The 16,976-nt window shown below is 38.1% G+C and overlaps 1 protein-coding gene across 1 annotated transcript; it reads left to right on the top strand.

The window, feature by feature from the left end:
* The first annotated feature begins 2,969 nt into the window (after positions 1 to 2,969).
* Positions 2,970 to 16,694, top strand: LOC129730001 (ubiquitin-conjugating enzyme E2 R2). The gene is made up of 6 exons (XM_055688941.1): positions 2,970 to 3,375; positions 4,118 to 4,388; positions 5,854 to 5,940; positions 6,006 to 6,238; positions 6,311 to 6,425; positions 15,428 to 16,694. Exons 2-6 carry the CDS (start codon positions 4,212 to 4,214, stop codon positions 15,539 to 15,541), a joined length of 726 nt encoding a protein of 241 aa, XP_055544916.1. The 5' UTR covers positions 2,970 to 3,375; positions 4,118 to 4,211; the 3' UTR covers positions 15,542 to 16,694.
* The last annotated feature ends 282 nt before the right edge of the window (positions 16,695 to 16,976 follow it).

Below are 16,976 nucleotides of genomic sequence, written 5' to 3'. Positions count from 1 at the left end.
CGGTGTAGCTACACTCAAACGACACGTTTGACACCGAAAATGTTTTATTTGACTTTTCGGACTACCCTTTTTCTGTCTCTCCCTACACTTTTTCTGTCGCTGACGACAGCCGAAAAAAGCAGAGTGTACTGTAGGAAAATACCAACACATTCACACGTATGTGTCAAAACTGGTTTGTTTTGGTTTTCGCTCCACGTGGTAAAGTGTCAGGTAAATTATTTCTCAGCACATTTGCGAGATGGATATATGAAATGGAAACGAGACAAAATGACGAATGCGATAATGACCAAAACAAAACGAATTGACAGCTATCCCATTATTGCGCATACCAATGCAATGACACTGAAAATGTTTTATTTGAAGCTGCAAAGTATAGCACGGAAAAAGTGTAGCTACACCGCGAAAACGAAAACGACATCAGTTTCCCACCTACCCCTTCTCTAATGAAGCTGTATTCAATGCTTGAATGAAGCAGCATGCGATTTGAGGAGAGTGTACAACGTTGTCAAATTTCAACGCTCTCCGTGTTTGTTCTCATCTCTTCAAGTTCACTGATGGGAGTGCACGGAATCAACACTAACACATCGGTCTTGCAAACCAAATCAACTGGCCACACGCGTACACGCTATGTATGTAGATACATAACAATATTGTGTACATTGATAAGTGCACTGCGCAGAGAGGTTTTTGGTCTGTTTTATGCCTCTCGTTCACATCACTCATTGATTTCCAGAGTTAACTTATGGTAGAGTGGGTCACATGTATTTTTTCATTTTGTGCACTAGAAATAATACACAGCGAGCAATATTAGTTGATCATTGATACTGTTTGATGGATTTTTTTAGCTTTTGATTTTTGTTAGTTATTCTTGAAATTGGTATGGAGTCCTCACCAACACCTGGTGTAGTGCACGTAGTGAACAATACGACGAGACTGCTAGTCGAAGTCGAAATCTAATGATTCAGTTTTTTCGATTTTCCTAGCTTTTGAGCAGAGGTTTTTGTATACTATGTCCCAATTATGACTAGTTTGGCATTTTGTCAACAAAATAAAGATATATATTTTGGTCAATTTGCATATCTGCATTTTTTAAACTATTGGGGCTTTGGATGTATGAAACTTTGCCAATTTTTCTATTTGATAGGCAACACTCGCATTAACAGCTAATAAAGAATTGGCGTGAAATATCGTGCTCCCGAGCGTTTCCGTTGGTAGGCGTGGATTGAGCGGTCGTGCATAATGCTTCGGTGTAAACGCGTCTCCGGCCCGGGAGAGTTCTGCTCATATAAATGTTTCCGAAATATAGTGACCCAACTCTATAATATGTTAGTTCAAATCGTCCACATAAAGTAGTATAACATTTTGCCTTCCACTAGAATATACCACACACACCTGTGCGTGGTCCTAATAACACTCTATTGTTTATTTCTGTTTTAAATCGGTCTCAAATCAGGAAATCGCTTTTCAAGAACAGACGAACAATTTACAAGAAACGTCGTTAGTCAACCTGTTAAGCTCAAAGCCCCGGGTCACCGAATATCTAGAGACTTCGCGTCGGTACCTTTCATGAGGTCGTATTTTCTACAGATTGGTTATAACCGTGTTATAATTTTCAAAGAAGTGAGGAGGCGAGGCGTTTACGTAGACTCACCTCTCGTAGCTTCCGTAACAATGTGTAGTCAGCTGAGATAAATCAATGAGAGATATGTTTCGCTAGTTGCATAATGACTATAATAAGCATAATAAACAGATTTTCGAATCTTTGAGTCTGTCTCGATTGAGTCATAGGTCCGGTATCGTTGCGTGCGCTTTAGTTGCGGTGTAACATCATCAACCGGAATGAGTTCGGATCGCGTTATGATTTCCGTAGAAGATATAATGAACTCGTACGCGCGATATTTGTTATTATGAACCCGGTACTAGAACTCAGCGCATCGTTTACCAAAACGAAACCTGCTGCCAACCTTACCCTTTCCGCCAACATCTCAGTGATTTCTCGTGGAAGTGCAAAGGTGTTCTCGGCTTCCAATAAAGCGAGTATCACGTCAACATATTCCTATACACACTCCTTCTTTGACCTGCATTCGGATGCGGCCGGCGCTCGTATTGCCTAATATAAAGATTAAGGTCACCAGTTTTAACACATTGAGGATGAATGTTAATCCCAAGCATCATCCATTGGTTCTCTGTGTAATTATAGCTGATCTGGCAATAACGGAGTAGCAACCGCGGGCGGTCAATTATGCTCAGGCTCATGCTCATGGAAAAGACCTTCCCCCAGTTGCTCTCAAAATCATGAGATTTAAATGAACACGCAATGTAACAGAAAGTTTTTTTTTTATTTGTAGAGGCCACAAAATGTTGTGGTACGAAATTCGTACGACCTTCTGTACGGACTGGAAAATTCAATGAAATTTCGAAACTGTGTAAGAATATCCGGACTACTTTGTGATAAGGGCGAATCCTTGCTTGTTTTCCTATCTAGTTTCGCCCTAATCACGAAGTAGTCCGGATATATTAGAGAACATTAGATTACGTAACGCGGGGTTTCAAAATTTTTATAACCCCCAACCTTACGTAACGCAATTTTTCATTCACGTGTTTCACAAAATTTATATTGTTTGCAACACCGTCTGAAATGCTGTCAAGTAAGCGCAACTTAAGATTACAAAGACGTAGTTTCTTCTTAATAAAATATTGACACGTCTATTTAAAAAGTTTTCCTCGGTGAAATTATTATTTTTTATACTGTGCAGATTTCAATAAAAACATGTACTGTTCACGCTTCTATTAAAATGTCGTATCAAAAAAATAACCCAATGTTGAACCGTTTATCAATTGCTTATTTTTTTTTCAGTGTAGTAACATAGTGCATGGCCACCCCTTCGTATTTACCACATCTGCTAAACTCTTCTTATTTTTGACAGCATAGTGCAAGACGTCAAAGCCCGAGTGACGAAAAAAATTCTTTGTTGTCAAAATAAAATTCAGGTTTTCGTCACATCGTAGTTGTCGTAACAACGCAGCCATTCGTAGAATTCGTCGTGGTTGATTTTTTTTGATATTTCCAAAGGAAAAAGCAAGACTGTCGTGTGTGTTAAAATCGAAAAGTTTTCAAATTTAAATCAAATTGCAGTGGCTCGTTGAAAATATTGTGTTAAGCTATTTCGGACAGTACTGAAAATTTTGTCCAGGTGCCAAAATCTTAGTTCTATCCTGTAATTGACTAGACCAGTTTTGTTGAAATTGTTTGCGAAATAATTTACAAAGGGGTGAAAAACGCTCCTTTCATAGAAGTGTGATCTCTAATAAAGTTTAAGTGTATGATTCGTTGTAATTTGTATCTTCAATCACATCTCTGATCAGGGACACTAGGTAAGATGTCCGCCATTGTTTTTAATCATCGCGGTGTTTCAAGCTGCGCTTTTACTTGAATCTATTAGGTTTACAGTTTCAGCGAAATTTGTCGTAACCTTGATTGGTATATAATTGGTATTTAATCGTCATATTTCTATCACACAACTCCAGTAAATTTCACAAAAATACACATCATGACGTGTAGTTTAAACCGTCAAAGCTAAAAGACCGCAATTAAAAAGTAAAAAGAGTTTCATTCAACAAATTATATGAATCAACTAAAGGAATTTCAATTTGTTTTTGAAAAGACAATGTTAACAAATAATTTTTTGTTACTTATAGAAATACTATTTAGTTGCACGAAGATTTGATGATTTGTTTACCGCAGGCAAATTAATAGTAAATTGCATAGCACATTAATTTAAATTTTGATTGCCTTGTGAAATAATTTTAGATGAAGTGTTCATTGTCTTAACAAAATCTAACTGGTTTATATTTCTGAAATTGCCATATTAAACACCGCGCCTCTGTTCACCTTCTACGCTGCTAAAGTACGCAGTGTGATCGTTTTGGTTCGCGTTAGGTTGCTTCTGTAGGTTGTTTTTCCAAGTCTTGAATGTGAGTAAGGATACACTGAGAATTGGATTAAATTTCTTTGTAAAATAAACCTATTTAGGCCAAAGCCATTCATTTTAGTGTGCTACAAAGTGAAAATCAGCTTATTAATTGATCACGTGTGCATTCTTTGTTATTGTTACAGTAAACAGTTTGCTCGATAGTGATTCATCCGCAATATATCAGAAGCAGCTGCAGAACAGTAGCCTCAAGCAATAGCAATAGCTGTGCGAGTAAAGATGTCTTCGCAGCCGTCCAGTTCAGCAGTTCGGGCTTTATCACTGGAATACAAAAGTCTCCAGGAGGAACCAGTGGAAGGATTTCGTGTAAAACTTTTGAACGAAGATAATTTATTTGAATGGGAAGTGGCTATCTTTGGTCCGCCCGATACTCTCTATCAGGGTGGTTATTTCAAGGTAAGTAGTGCCAATTTTTGTTTTTGTTTGCGTAGAAAATAATAGACGCATGCAAGGGTCAAGGACTACATGTCTTCACCAATCGTTTGGTTTTTGTTGTATTCCTTGTTTTCGATTTCCGCGTTCATCCGCGGAAGACAAATTTGCCTGTATCGTACTGTATGCAAGTACTAAAAATAATCATACATGTCGTTTTAGCTTGTAGCATATAACACATATCGGTTCACCGAATGACGACATTTAATTTCGGGTTTACGATGTCTTTTTCTTCACTCACGTTTTAACCGTCAAAAGTAACCTTGACACTACATTCGAAACCTGAGTTGACACAGATTTGCTAAGTTTTGGAAATCGAACTCTAACTTGAAACCAACCTTGCGGTTTACATGCTTGTTTCCGTTTACCTTGATTTGACGTCGATTACAGTGACATCGATGATAGCCCAAACCGTGTTCATTATTTCATGCCATTCACTGTGTGCAATGTTTAGTAAACTAGCTGGTTATTACTTGTGTTAAAAATTAAAACAACATTAATTTAATAGTTCGCGAAACTTATTGCTATTTTTTTATAAATTTTTAACTATTATAGCGTTTCATGGGTTTTATGTTTGGTATAAATTATCAGACTATCCTCGTTTGTGGATGTAACGTCTATCTATTGTCGTGGTGTTTAATAATAAGCTATACAATACATACAATACATAAAAAAGAGCAACTTAGGTACCGCAGAAGGTTCTCCATATTAGTTAGGTCAAAATTGATCACTTTTTGGCTCAACTATAATTATTTCCCGTGGACAGAGAGTTAACTGCCGGATGTGCTGGACTTTGTTGGGCTCTATCAGAAATCGCATCTATTTGGATTCATATATTCGTTTTCCCAAGTTTACAGACATGTAGCGCTTATCCGCTAGCTTAGTGTGAGTTTAAAACAGTTGTGTTTAAGGTCGGCATACTACATGAGCTCACCGTCAGTGCAATTTGTTATCATTTCTTTTGTTATCATTTTCCGGTTGCAGTAATTGATTAATTGATTCCAGAATGAAATTTTGTCATACTGTGCTTCATAGTTAGGTATGGCCCGCGTTTTAACGGATATGAACGAATTTTGTGCCTTTATGTCAAACGGTATAATAATCCAATAGAATTCAAATAGGTCATTAAAAATCAAAGTATCAAAACATTAATAGCCCATAAGAAATAAAAATAGCATTATGAATGCTTTAAAAAGAATGGCTTTGCCACCCGAATGTACATTTGTGCAAATGTCTTGAGATCTTGAGATAAAATCTTTCTAGTTTTTTTTTCTAACTGAAAAAAATCCAACCCTTATCCATAAACAAAACTTGGCTTAAACCTCATTCATTTATTTTTCCTGATAACCTTTGGGTACCCAGGTTTTATAGTTTACCTAAAACGTTACAACAATAACAAATCATTAATCGCTCTCTTCACTATTTTCAGGCCCATATGAAATTTCCTCCAGACTATCCGTATTCACCACCATCTATAAGGTTCTTAACTAAAGTTTGGCATCCAAATGTGTATGAGGTAGTAAAACGACAATTTTTTATGTTAACACTCTGTAAGCTAACTTGTTATTTGTCTCACATTAGAATGGCGATCTCTGCATCTCAATTTTGCACCCACCAGTGGACGATCCACAGAGCGGCGAACTTCCTTGCGAACGATGGAATCCAACGCAAAATGTTAGAACTATTCTGCTGTCCGTGATCTCATTGCTGAATGAGCCAAACACCTTTTCCCCGGCGAATGTTGACGCTTCGGTTATGTACCGGAGATGGCGGGATTCACAGGGCAAAGACAACGAGTATCCTAATATCATTAGGTAGGACCTAATTTTGTTTTCTCTTGTCTAGTCGCTAGCGATTTTATTAAACTCGTCGTATTGTACTTTTAGAAAACAAGCACAAGCAGCTAAGGCTGAAGCGGAAAAAGAAGGTATTATCGTACCGACAACACTAGAGGAATACTGCATCAAATCCAAGACGAAACCTAGCGGTCAGGAACCACAGGTTTGTAACTTTATCGCTCGACTCTGGTCGTAGATAATCTACCGTCCTGTATTTTTTGTCGGTTTTATATTTTTAATTTCTGTCGATCGAAAAGCTGTATAAAGTCTGAAATTTGTTTCAATATTTGGTTTTGTACACCGCGTTAAACAATTAACATCAGTGTAATTCTGAAACAAGTAATTCATTTTTTGCCATATCGGCTATGTTATCCAGCAGAAAACTATCAATCAATGTAGGTGTTTTGTAAGGATTAGTTTTGTTCTTTCTTAGGTCTTGGAAAATTGAACCTCTCGAGTGATTCTTTAGCAACCTTTGCTACTTTTAATGTAGATTTTTGAGGCCTAACTAATGTTTTTAGTTTTCCGAAAATTTATTTTGATATACGAACGAAATTTTTAGCTGGTTTGTAGAATATTCCTACTCTACGCATAGTTGTGTTGTGTTCTTCTCTATGGATAAACAAGACAATTAGGAATAGAAATGCAAATAATGAATTTGGAAAGCTACGTAGCCGCAAGGTTACAGAGTCCGCTTTCACAAGCAGGTAGTCATGGGTCCAAATCTTAGTTGAATCGTGTCATACGATGGCAAAGGACTTGAGCATGAGTTTATTCTCGGGTTCCCCACTTATATTCATTATATCACGCCAAATTCTACAATACCTCGGTGTGACTTTCTCTTGTCAAAATAAGTCCCTCTTATAATTGAACTGCCCAGAAGGACACAGAGTTGAAATCTCTCTAGAGCAGAGCAGTAAGCAGAAAAGGAAGGGTGAACACGTTTACACACAGGCTCTGATAAATAATAAGCATGTCATTTACTCTCAATAAGCGATATTGCTAATATGCTAATAGTAGAGATGCGGGGTACAGCCGACACCCGAACATATCACCGCCCTGAAATTTATCACAGATTCTGATATTGTCACGGATTTGTCGCAAGGTGATCATTTAGTTCATTGTGAATCGCTCTTCCCGCAAACCCTACAGGTACCGTGAAATGAGGTGAAATTGATCAGTGGGGTGAAATTGATCACCTGAAAATTCGTGTTAAAAAATACTGATCAAAAGATATTGCTCTTACAACACTAGGCAATATTAACGTTTCCTTAAACGCAACTTTTGCATGATTCACATACCTGTCAAAGTTAACCCTTGCATGCCCGGTGCAATTTTTCATATTTTCGAAAAATTCTAACTCAGTCAGAACTCAATCAAATTTGATCAAAAAAGTTTCCAAATAACAAAAAACAGTATTGAATTTACTTAAAGTAATCTTAGTTGAGGGTTAATTACGTTAAATGCTGTTAAAGCTAAAAAAATGTAATTTTCAACAATGATCATTCCATACCATTGGCAGGAAACCACAAAGATTTTAATTTCAGAACTAGTTTTTGAGCTTTTGCAACAAACCAAATTGAAATCGGTCTAACGACGATCAAACAAAAGCAAATTTAGCAACAAACAGCTCATGAACCAAAATAAACAAATTTTAACCTGAAATATCTTTAGTTTCATTTCCAAACTAGCTGTAAATGATAGTTTTCAGTACAGAAATCATCATTTATCTTTAGCATATCGAAAAAAAGCACATTGCCAAAAGAATGTATGGATTTAAATGGTGATCATACCTAATAGAATTATCGAATTTGTTTCATGAAGTAGACGATAGAAATTTCACCAATAGCCATAGAGGTTTACTGGAGCACATACCAGTACTTGTTTTTAAATTATACTATTTCGGTAAAAATGTACATGAAGCTAGTTAATAGGAAATTGTTATAAAAATTGATCAATTTCACCCCGTTCCATTGTACTCTAAATAAATTAGATTTCTGCAGCCGCCTCTGTTCAAGAAACATGCTGCGGGGGAGAAATTTGTACGCAGAGTTAAAAAGTGTTATTATTCGAGGCCCATGTAGGCTGGACTATGTCTTATCAGTCCGCTAGCTGATACTTTCCGTTTGAGCGTTTCTATGTAAGTTTTAACGGCATTGTTATTATGAGGCAGGGCATTGTCGAGCAGCAGAACCTGTTTTTCGTACCCCCGCTTGCATTATGGTCGCTTTACGTGCAGTGCTCAATTTTATTGCGTTAATTTAAGTCGATATCATTTCACTGATGGTTTCGTTCGTTTTTTAAAGCTAAATAGCTCATAATAAATAACATCGTCAAGATCATCATCGGGGACTACAAGACTCAGGTTGGCCAAAAGGAGGAGTATAGACCGGTGATTGGACGTTTTAACCACATGAACCACATTTTGATAACATTATTGACGTCAGAGCACATTGAGGCACTAACATCGATTCGGACCACTACCTAGTGATTAGTGAGATAAGCTAAAAACTATCCGTTGTAAATAGCATACAGTACCGTCGCCCACCACGGTACAATCGCACGCAACTGAAGCAACACGACGTCGCAGCACAGTACGTGCATCGCTCAAAGCTGCGCTGCCAGAATCAACCGTGCTGCGGAGGAAGTCCTGGGACACGTGCAAACGAATCAAAATGTAGAGAAACATAAACTGAACGGAGGCATCAAGTCCAACTCTTCAGGGAAAAAGCGTCACCAGGAAGAAGGAATGTGAACAACTCGAGCAGCTGCACCGAACACACGAAACACGAAAACTCTATCAAAAGCTCAACGCATCCCGTAGAGGCTTTGTCCCACAAGCCGTGTGTAGGCATAAGGATGGAGGAATTTTGACGGATGATCGTGAGGTGATCGAAAGGTGGAAGCAGCACTACGATGAACACCTGAACGGCGTGCAAGCAGAAGACCACAACAGAAGCGGAGGAGACGTGGTTGGTGCAACGAACGGCGAAGATGTGCCACCTCCAACAATAAGTAAAAACAAGGATGCGACTCGACAAGTCAAGAACCATCAATCTGCCGGAAAGGACGGCATTTGAGCTAAACTTATGAAAATGGGCCCCGACAAATAGGCCAACTCGCTACATCGGCTGATTGTCGAGGTCTGGGAGACAAAACAACTACCGTAGGAGTGGAAAGAAGGGATTATCCGCCCCATCTACAAAAAGGGCGACAAACTAAACTGCGAAAACTATCGAGCGTTCACAGTCGTGAATGCCGCCTACAAAGTGTTCTCCCAGGTCATCTTCCAACGCCTGTCACCACCAGGCCGGCTTCACGGAAAGACGGCCTACGACTGACCAAATCTTTACACTGCGGCAGATCCTCTAAAAGTGTCGCAAGTTTTAAGTCCCTACAAACTGTCTTTTCGTTAATTTGAAAGCCGCATAAGACACAATAAACCGACAAGAGCTATGAACAATTTCCTGCCCAATGTTTAACGTCGCGCTGGGAGGTGTTATGAGACGGATGGGGTTTAACATGCGGGGCACGATTTTCAATTAATTAGGTCAATTTATCTGCTTTGCGGGTGACGTGGACACTATCGGCAGAAAATTTGAGGCGGTGGTAGACCAGTATACCCGACTGAAACATGAAGCAGATAAGATTGGATTAAGGATTAATATGTCAAAAACCATGTATATGCTTGTAGGCAGGTCCAAGCATGACAGGACACGACTAGGCAATACGCTAACAATCGACGATGATGAGCTCGAGGAAGTCGATGAGTTTGTATACCTCAGCTCTCTGGTAACTGAAAACAACGATACCAGCCGGTAGATTAGCAAACGTATTATCGGAGAAAGTCGTCCATAAAAAAACTACGGTCGCAATACCTGAGTCTGCACACCAAGCGTATTATGTACAAAATGCTAATAAGACCGGTCGTTCTCTACGGGAATGAGACGTTGAAAATGCTCGAAGAGGACTTGCAAGTGCTCGGAGTTTTTGAATATCGGGTGCTAAGAACCATCTTTGGCGGTGTGCAGGAGAACGGAGCATGGAGTCGTAGGATGAACCACGAGCTTGCGCGCCTCTTCGGCGATCCCAGTATTCAAAAAGTGGCTAAGGTACTTTTTATGGGAGTCACTTCACGGTGAAATATATCTAACTCTCACACTCACTTCACTTTTTGAGACCTATTCCCGATTCCATCTCGCGTGAGGTGACAAAAATTACCTCCGTGAAGTGAGATTGACAGTGAAGTGAAATTGGGAATAGGACAAGTAAAAGAGAATGTGTCAGAGCTCAAAAATGTTTAATCCCATAAAGATTCCCCGTCATACCAGTTGTCTCTGCAGATCGATTCCTCCGTTCCTAGTATCGCCGTTGCGGTCTACCTGATAGCTGTGCGAATCTTGCACCATCCATCCTCGAGGCGTCAGCGTCAAGCTCCTCCGCCGTAGAAAGTACCGCTTCGAGCTGTAGGCTCGAGCTGGGGGTCCCGGAACTGCTTATTGTTGATCCGCGTGCTTCAGCTATGTTCTGCGGGATGCACGTTCGATAGTTTCGAGCGCAAGCACACCGTTACAAGGTATTGGTGCGAGTCAATATCCGCACCGCGATTGGTGCGTACGTTGGCCGTCGATAAGAACATGGTCAATTTGGTTTGCCGTACGTTGGTCTGGTAATGTACAAGTGGATGTGTGGATGTCGTTGCAGGGAAAGAAGGTAGTTCGGACTACCAGTCCTCGAAAGCTGCAAAGTTAACGCATTGCTGGCCGTTGTCGTTCGTCTAAGTGTGTAGTCTGCGAGGGCCGATCACCGGTTTGTACATTTCTTTTTTTCCTATCTGAGTTTTCATGTCCCCGGTGACAATCTTGATGTCTCGATGCGTGCAGCTGTCGTAGAGTTTCTCCAACTGCACGTAAAACGTTTCTCTCTCTACATCGAGTCTTCCTTCGTGAGGGCAGTGTACGTTGTGAATGGTGTAGTTGTAGAACCGCCCTCTTATTCGCAACCTGTCACTGATCGCCTGCCACTCGATCACACGACTGTGCATCCTGCCCAGCACTATAAAGTCGGTACCCAATTCGTTGGTGGTACCGCCGCACAGTGGGACGAAATCGTAGTAGGACATTGATATTTGTGACGAAAGTAGGACATTGATGTTTGTGACGAAATGCATGGTTTTAGCGTTTCGAGGTCTTCTGGAAAGTTTCTCAGTTTTATGAGTACTTTATTCGGATAGTAAAATTTTCTGCTAAGGGGGGTGTACACCAAAATAAAAAAATAACTTTTTTATTTCTTGATTGACTTAGTAACTTTCTTCCGACACATTGTAGAACTAGCTATTTCGAGCAAGTTTGTAGAAGTTTAGAAAATTCTATCTCTTAACCTGACAAATTTATAAGGTATAAAAGTAATGCACCCCCTGAAATGTGTTTTTGCGTGATAACGCTCTTATCTTTATTTTGCCATTGTTCAAGTGTTCTACAAACTTCAAACTAAGATTAATGTCACATTTTTCTCGAAGAAAGTGTATCGCTATCTCTTAATTCGGAGGAGTTATGTCTGTTTTTTCATTATATGACACAATTTTCAAGACAATATATCTTGCGAAAAGGCAGATGTTGGCAGCTACTTTCAGTTTTATTTTATTCGGATACTTATTCCCTCCAATTGTGTATATATATTGTATATATATCGTACTGGAATCGAAGGGGATTGATAGTAATTTTTTCGAAAATTAAGTTGCATCTTTTTTGGAATTTGTTTATTTTCAATCAACTTTTTTTTTAAAATCGGACAATCGGTACCCTGAATGAGTAAGCAAATGGACGTTTAGAGAAAACCAGAGAGAAAGAGAGAGAGAGAGCCAGAAAGAAAAAGAGAGAGAGAGAGAGAGAGAGAGAGCCAGAGAGAGCCAGAGAGAGAGAGAGAAAGAGAGAGAGAGAGAGTTAATGATCGATAATGATTTAGGACTCAAATATTTTTCTATCACATTTTGTCAAACTCGAATTTTTTGAAGTTACACATTTCAGCACTTCATTTAAATTTCTGAGCATCCTTCAAACCACCAAACATGCATGGGTTACTCATTTACGGGCATCGATTGACCGATTTAAAAAAAAAATGGATTGCAATTTCCGAAAAATTACTATCAATCCCCTTCGATTCCAGTACGATATATACACAATTAGAGGGAATAAGCATCCGAATAAAATGAAACTGAAAGTAGCTGCCAACATTTGCCTTTCCGCAAGATATGTTGTCTTGAAAATTGTGTCATAAAATTGCAAAAACAAACATAACTCCTCCAAATTAAGAGATAACGATATTCTTTCTTCTAGGAAAATGTGACAATTAATCTTAGTTTGAAATTTGTAGAACACTTGAACAATGGCAAAATTAAGATAAGAGCGTTATCACGCAAAAACACATTTTAAGGGGGTGCATTACTTTTTTACCTTATAAATTTGTCAGGTTAAGAGATATAATTTTCTAATCCTCCACAAACTTGCTCAAAATAGCTAGTTCTACAATGTGTCGGAAGAAAGTTACCAAGTTCATCAAGAAATAAAAAAAAAAATTTATTTTGGTATATTCCCCCCTAAGCAAAAAAAATTACCATCTAAACAAAGTACTCACAAAACTGAGAAACTTTCCAGAAGACATCGAAACGCTAAGACCATGCTTTTCGTCATAAACATCAATGTCGTACTTCTTTAAATTTCGTCCCACTGTGCGCCGCTCTGGTAGTACTGTGCCCTGTGGTTGGTTACAAAAACTCCGTACCTGCTGTCCTTTCCGAAAAAGCTCCTAAGCGGAACGATGTCGAAGTAGCGCAGTTCTAGATGATCCAGCAAGATCCGGTTGCCATCCGAGATGTTTAGAAATTTACAGTTTATAAGTAAAGTGGCAAAATATTACAAAACAAATTTACAAAACGTATCAAACTACTCTGTGCAAAAAAAAATTATCTCAACCAAAATTACGATTGTGTCTCGTGGAAAATGTTGAATGCTTTCATGTCATTTGCAAAATCACACATGGGAGGTACGTGGAATTTTAATATTTGAAAAATGTTTTCGATTCCAAGTTTGTAAACTTTCAAATAAAACGGTGGTCTTGGAGAGTAAATTTTTGCAAAAAAATTTTTTTTCAGATTACACCAATTCTCGACGTTTCATGCGTTTTTAAGTCATTTGGCATCAAAAAAAAATTTTCGAAAACCGAAATTTGTATAGGGTTTTTTTTTTTTTTTGAAATTTTCTGGTCACTTTTTTTCCATACGTTGATTAGCGCCCTAGTAAACACGTGCTGTAGAGATGCTTTAACGGTCGAAACTTGATGCACCTCTATACTACAGATTTGAAACACGATATCGATCATAGGTAACTTCCACTAGTTTACAAAGCCTCGAAATTAAAAACAAATACGAACATCGCCAAAATAAACGAAAAGTGTATTTTTGGAGCATGAAAGTTGTTCGGTAAAAATTGATTTGAACGAATTTTGAGTTTAGATCAGTACTTGGGCGATGTTGATTTTGATCTAGGATAGTTTTAGCATAATTTAAGCCAATAAAAAAAATGACAAGAAAAAAAATTTTGGTAGATATTACCCCTTAAAGAACACCAGTTAATTTGAAGAATTTAATATGATAAACCAACTTGCTTGTTCATCGAAAAGAAAGTACACTGGGGTCGCTTTTTACGCGGGTTGTTTCCATGCGTTTTTTTAAACGGGATATTTTTACAATAACGCGGATTATTTTTACTCGATTCGGAAGATTATTTGTACGCGGTATGAGATAAGTTTAGTATAAGTATATCTAATTTGATCTTTTGAATACGGTACAACCAACCGCGTAAAAAGCGACCCAAGTGTACGTAGAACAAATCACTATGTAGATGTAACTTCATAAAACTTCATGCATACATCATCTCAGACATCATCTCAGAATCCTCAGATGAAAATGGATGTATTGCAACCGGTTGCCGTCTGAAAAATAACTAAACTGAGTTTTTTTTTAACTCAACAATTATGATATAATGTAACACCATTGCTGGACATTTTATCTTTGCAACGGCATAATAATTACTAAATTCCATTTACTGGCAGTAAAGTTGTTACCATTTCATATATGTTTCTATAGAATGTACTATAAGTATCGTTAATAGAGACCATTTTAAAATAAAAATAATAACTAACTGTAATTATTCTCACGCTAATAATACTGATATTATTAGGCAACCTTGATTCAGTGTTATATAAACCATTCTGCACATTCAATCGATCCTCTGATGAAATCCAACGGGATTTGAATTGTTGTTGTGGTCGGGATTTGATCCCGAGTGTGTGTTTGTTGCAGTTACTCTCATTCAGCAGCACATGATAAGTTGCTGGATTCTTATGCATCCACCATCGGGCGGGCGAAACGAATTCACAAAGCAATCATATCAATAGTGATGAGGCGCTTAAGGAGCGCTGAATGCTCGCGAAGGATTTGTGCGTTAACGAAGAAGACTTGCCTCTGGCCGTTTGGTTTACTTCTTGCAAAAGAGCAGACATTAATGACTCCCAAGGGAAGCGTTTGCAATTGGTACGAAAGAAACGGTACAAAGGCGTACCGCCTCTGATTGTTGGTTGCGAAACGAACATCACAGTTGGCAAAGGAATTAAGTGGGTGTCGAAAATTTTGAGGACGAAGGAAGCGGAGTAACTCGATTTGTTATCCCGACTTGGCGTACGGAGGAACACCGCAGAAACGGACGAACAAAACAAGTTGTACAAATTGCATTTTCACGCATCATATGTCACTGCCGGTAATCGGCTTGTTTATGAGCTGAGGATTCACCGTTCGTTGGTCGTACGTTTCGTACATATAAAGAAACTGATGAAGAGTAATGAAGGAAGAAACTTGGGCAAGTTTTACGACCTCGCCGTGTGTCAGTTAGCATTTTATATATTTTTTATGGTTAATACATTTCACTGAGATGCAATATTCCTTTTGGACGATACGTCATTAAAAAAGATGTTTTTGTTGGCAGCTGGCACTGCACCGGGTTTGGAATGAACTTAGGAAGTTAAATATCATCTCTCTTTGTTATCACTTAATCGAACGCTATAGTTGTGTTTTGTATGCTACGATTTGTTTATGCTCTGTCTCTCTTGCAGCTCGATATGACAGACTTTTATGACGATGATTATGATCTAGACACCGAGGATGACGATCAAGCGTCGGTGGAATCGTTTGCCGATGGAGATGATAGCGGCAACGGAGAATCATAACAGACCAACTGAGCTAGTGTTAATTCTGTTTAATTTACTTTGCATAGTTATAATAAAAAAAAACTGGCGAATGCAAACAAAAGAATGCTAAAAATATGAAAAAAAAAACTTGATGAATGATGTAGTTGCGCATTGCAACGTCTATCCTGCTGTAGCTTTTGAATCATTAGAGCGCAATCATTGAGCAGCATGTTTTGTTATAATTTGCTTAATAACTCTTTTACAATTTGAAATTCAAACAGTTCTATACACAGAAAAGATTGGAACAAATGATCAAAATCAAACGCACGTATTGTTTAAAGCTTATTGACTGTTCTCAATCTCCGCTGATTTGCGTTTCGAAAGCATCGTAAAGTTTACTGTAAATAAATAAAAATAGAAATTGGACTGCATAACGGATTGCATCGGTAGTCCCATCCACAGCCGTATATATGTATTGTAAATTCGAAAAGTTTTTTTTTTATATTTCGATGAATTTGCAGATGTGATTTTATCGGAAATTATCGGTTGCTGTAGTAGAAGTAGCGGTCGCTGTAAGGTTAAATAGTGCTCGCAGCAAAAAATCATCACATACACCAATAGCAAGAATCACACTAATACAAAAATGAAACCGTTAAACGGATATTTCGCCACTCCTGGCGGTTAGTTTCATTCCTTGTGACTACTTCGAAATGCGTACTTTGTGTAATATTCTTTCTTCTACTCTCCTGGCAAAGTCTAGCATCTCACCTGTCCATCTGTGTAAAGTATATTTAATTTTCGAGCAGATTACCAGCAACAATTTTAACAGAAACAAGTTTCCCGCTTCTCTTCACGAATAGTGCAGCGAATTTTCGAAGCAATATATAGTGATAAATCGTTCATGAAAGTATATTTAAATAAAGCAGCAGTGTCAGACATATTACATTATAACAGAGTTGCTACACGTAAGCCCAGCTAATTATCTCAATCTTTTCTCTCATAGTGAGTAGCGTTAAGATAAGATCGCGTACAGCCAAGTTAAAAAGAAAATAACTATGTTCAAGCGGTACTTTGATTTTGTCAACTTTTTTTTTTAAATTTTATTTTTGTAAACATGTGTAGTGTATACTTATTGATTTTACATAACCAGAAAATATAAGGAATTTATTTTATTTTTACATACAAAAAAGAATAGTTCTCTGCAGTGGCAAAGCAATCCGAACTCCTTTCCCGCTGTGGAAAACACTCAGTTTACTAAACCCAACTTTAAATCTTCGATTAAAATTTCGCCCATTTCTCAGGTAATTTCTAATGGAAATATAACTGCAAGATAGAGCTACATCACATGAATTTTTGGTTATTTTGTTCTACTTTTTAGAACCAAATTGTTGATAAAAAACCTAAATTAATCCACCTAGCGGTTAAAATAGATTTACTCCAACACTTAAAAAATACACCTTGATTATTTCTGCTG

The sequence above is a fragment of the Wyeomyia smithii genome, chromosome 3 (assembly GCF_029784165.1).
Source record: "Wyeomyia smithii strain HCP4-BCI-WySm-NY-G18 chromosome 3, ASM2978416v1, whole genome shotgun sequence".
In the NCBI taxonomy this organism is placed as follows: Eukaryota; Metazoa; Arthropoda; class Insecta; order Diptera; family Culicidae; genus Wyeomyia; species Wyeomyia smithii.
This window is presented reverse-complemented; position numbering and strand designations above follow the sequence as displayed.

Coding starts and splice junctions, on each gene's coding strand:
- LOC129730001 (XM_055688941.1), top strand. CDS start 4,212: ATGTCTTCGCAGCCGTCCAGTTCAGCAGTTCGGGCTTTATCACTGGAA. Junction 6,239..6,310: donor GAGTATCCTAATATCATTAG/GTAGGACCTAAT, acceptor TTGTACTTTTAG/AAAACAAGCACAAGCAGCTA. Junction 6,426..15,427: donor CTAGCGGTCAGGAACCACAG/GTTTGTAACTTT, acceptor TCTCTCTTGCAG/CTCGATATGACAGACTTTTA.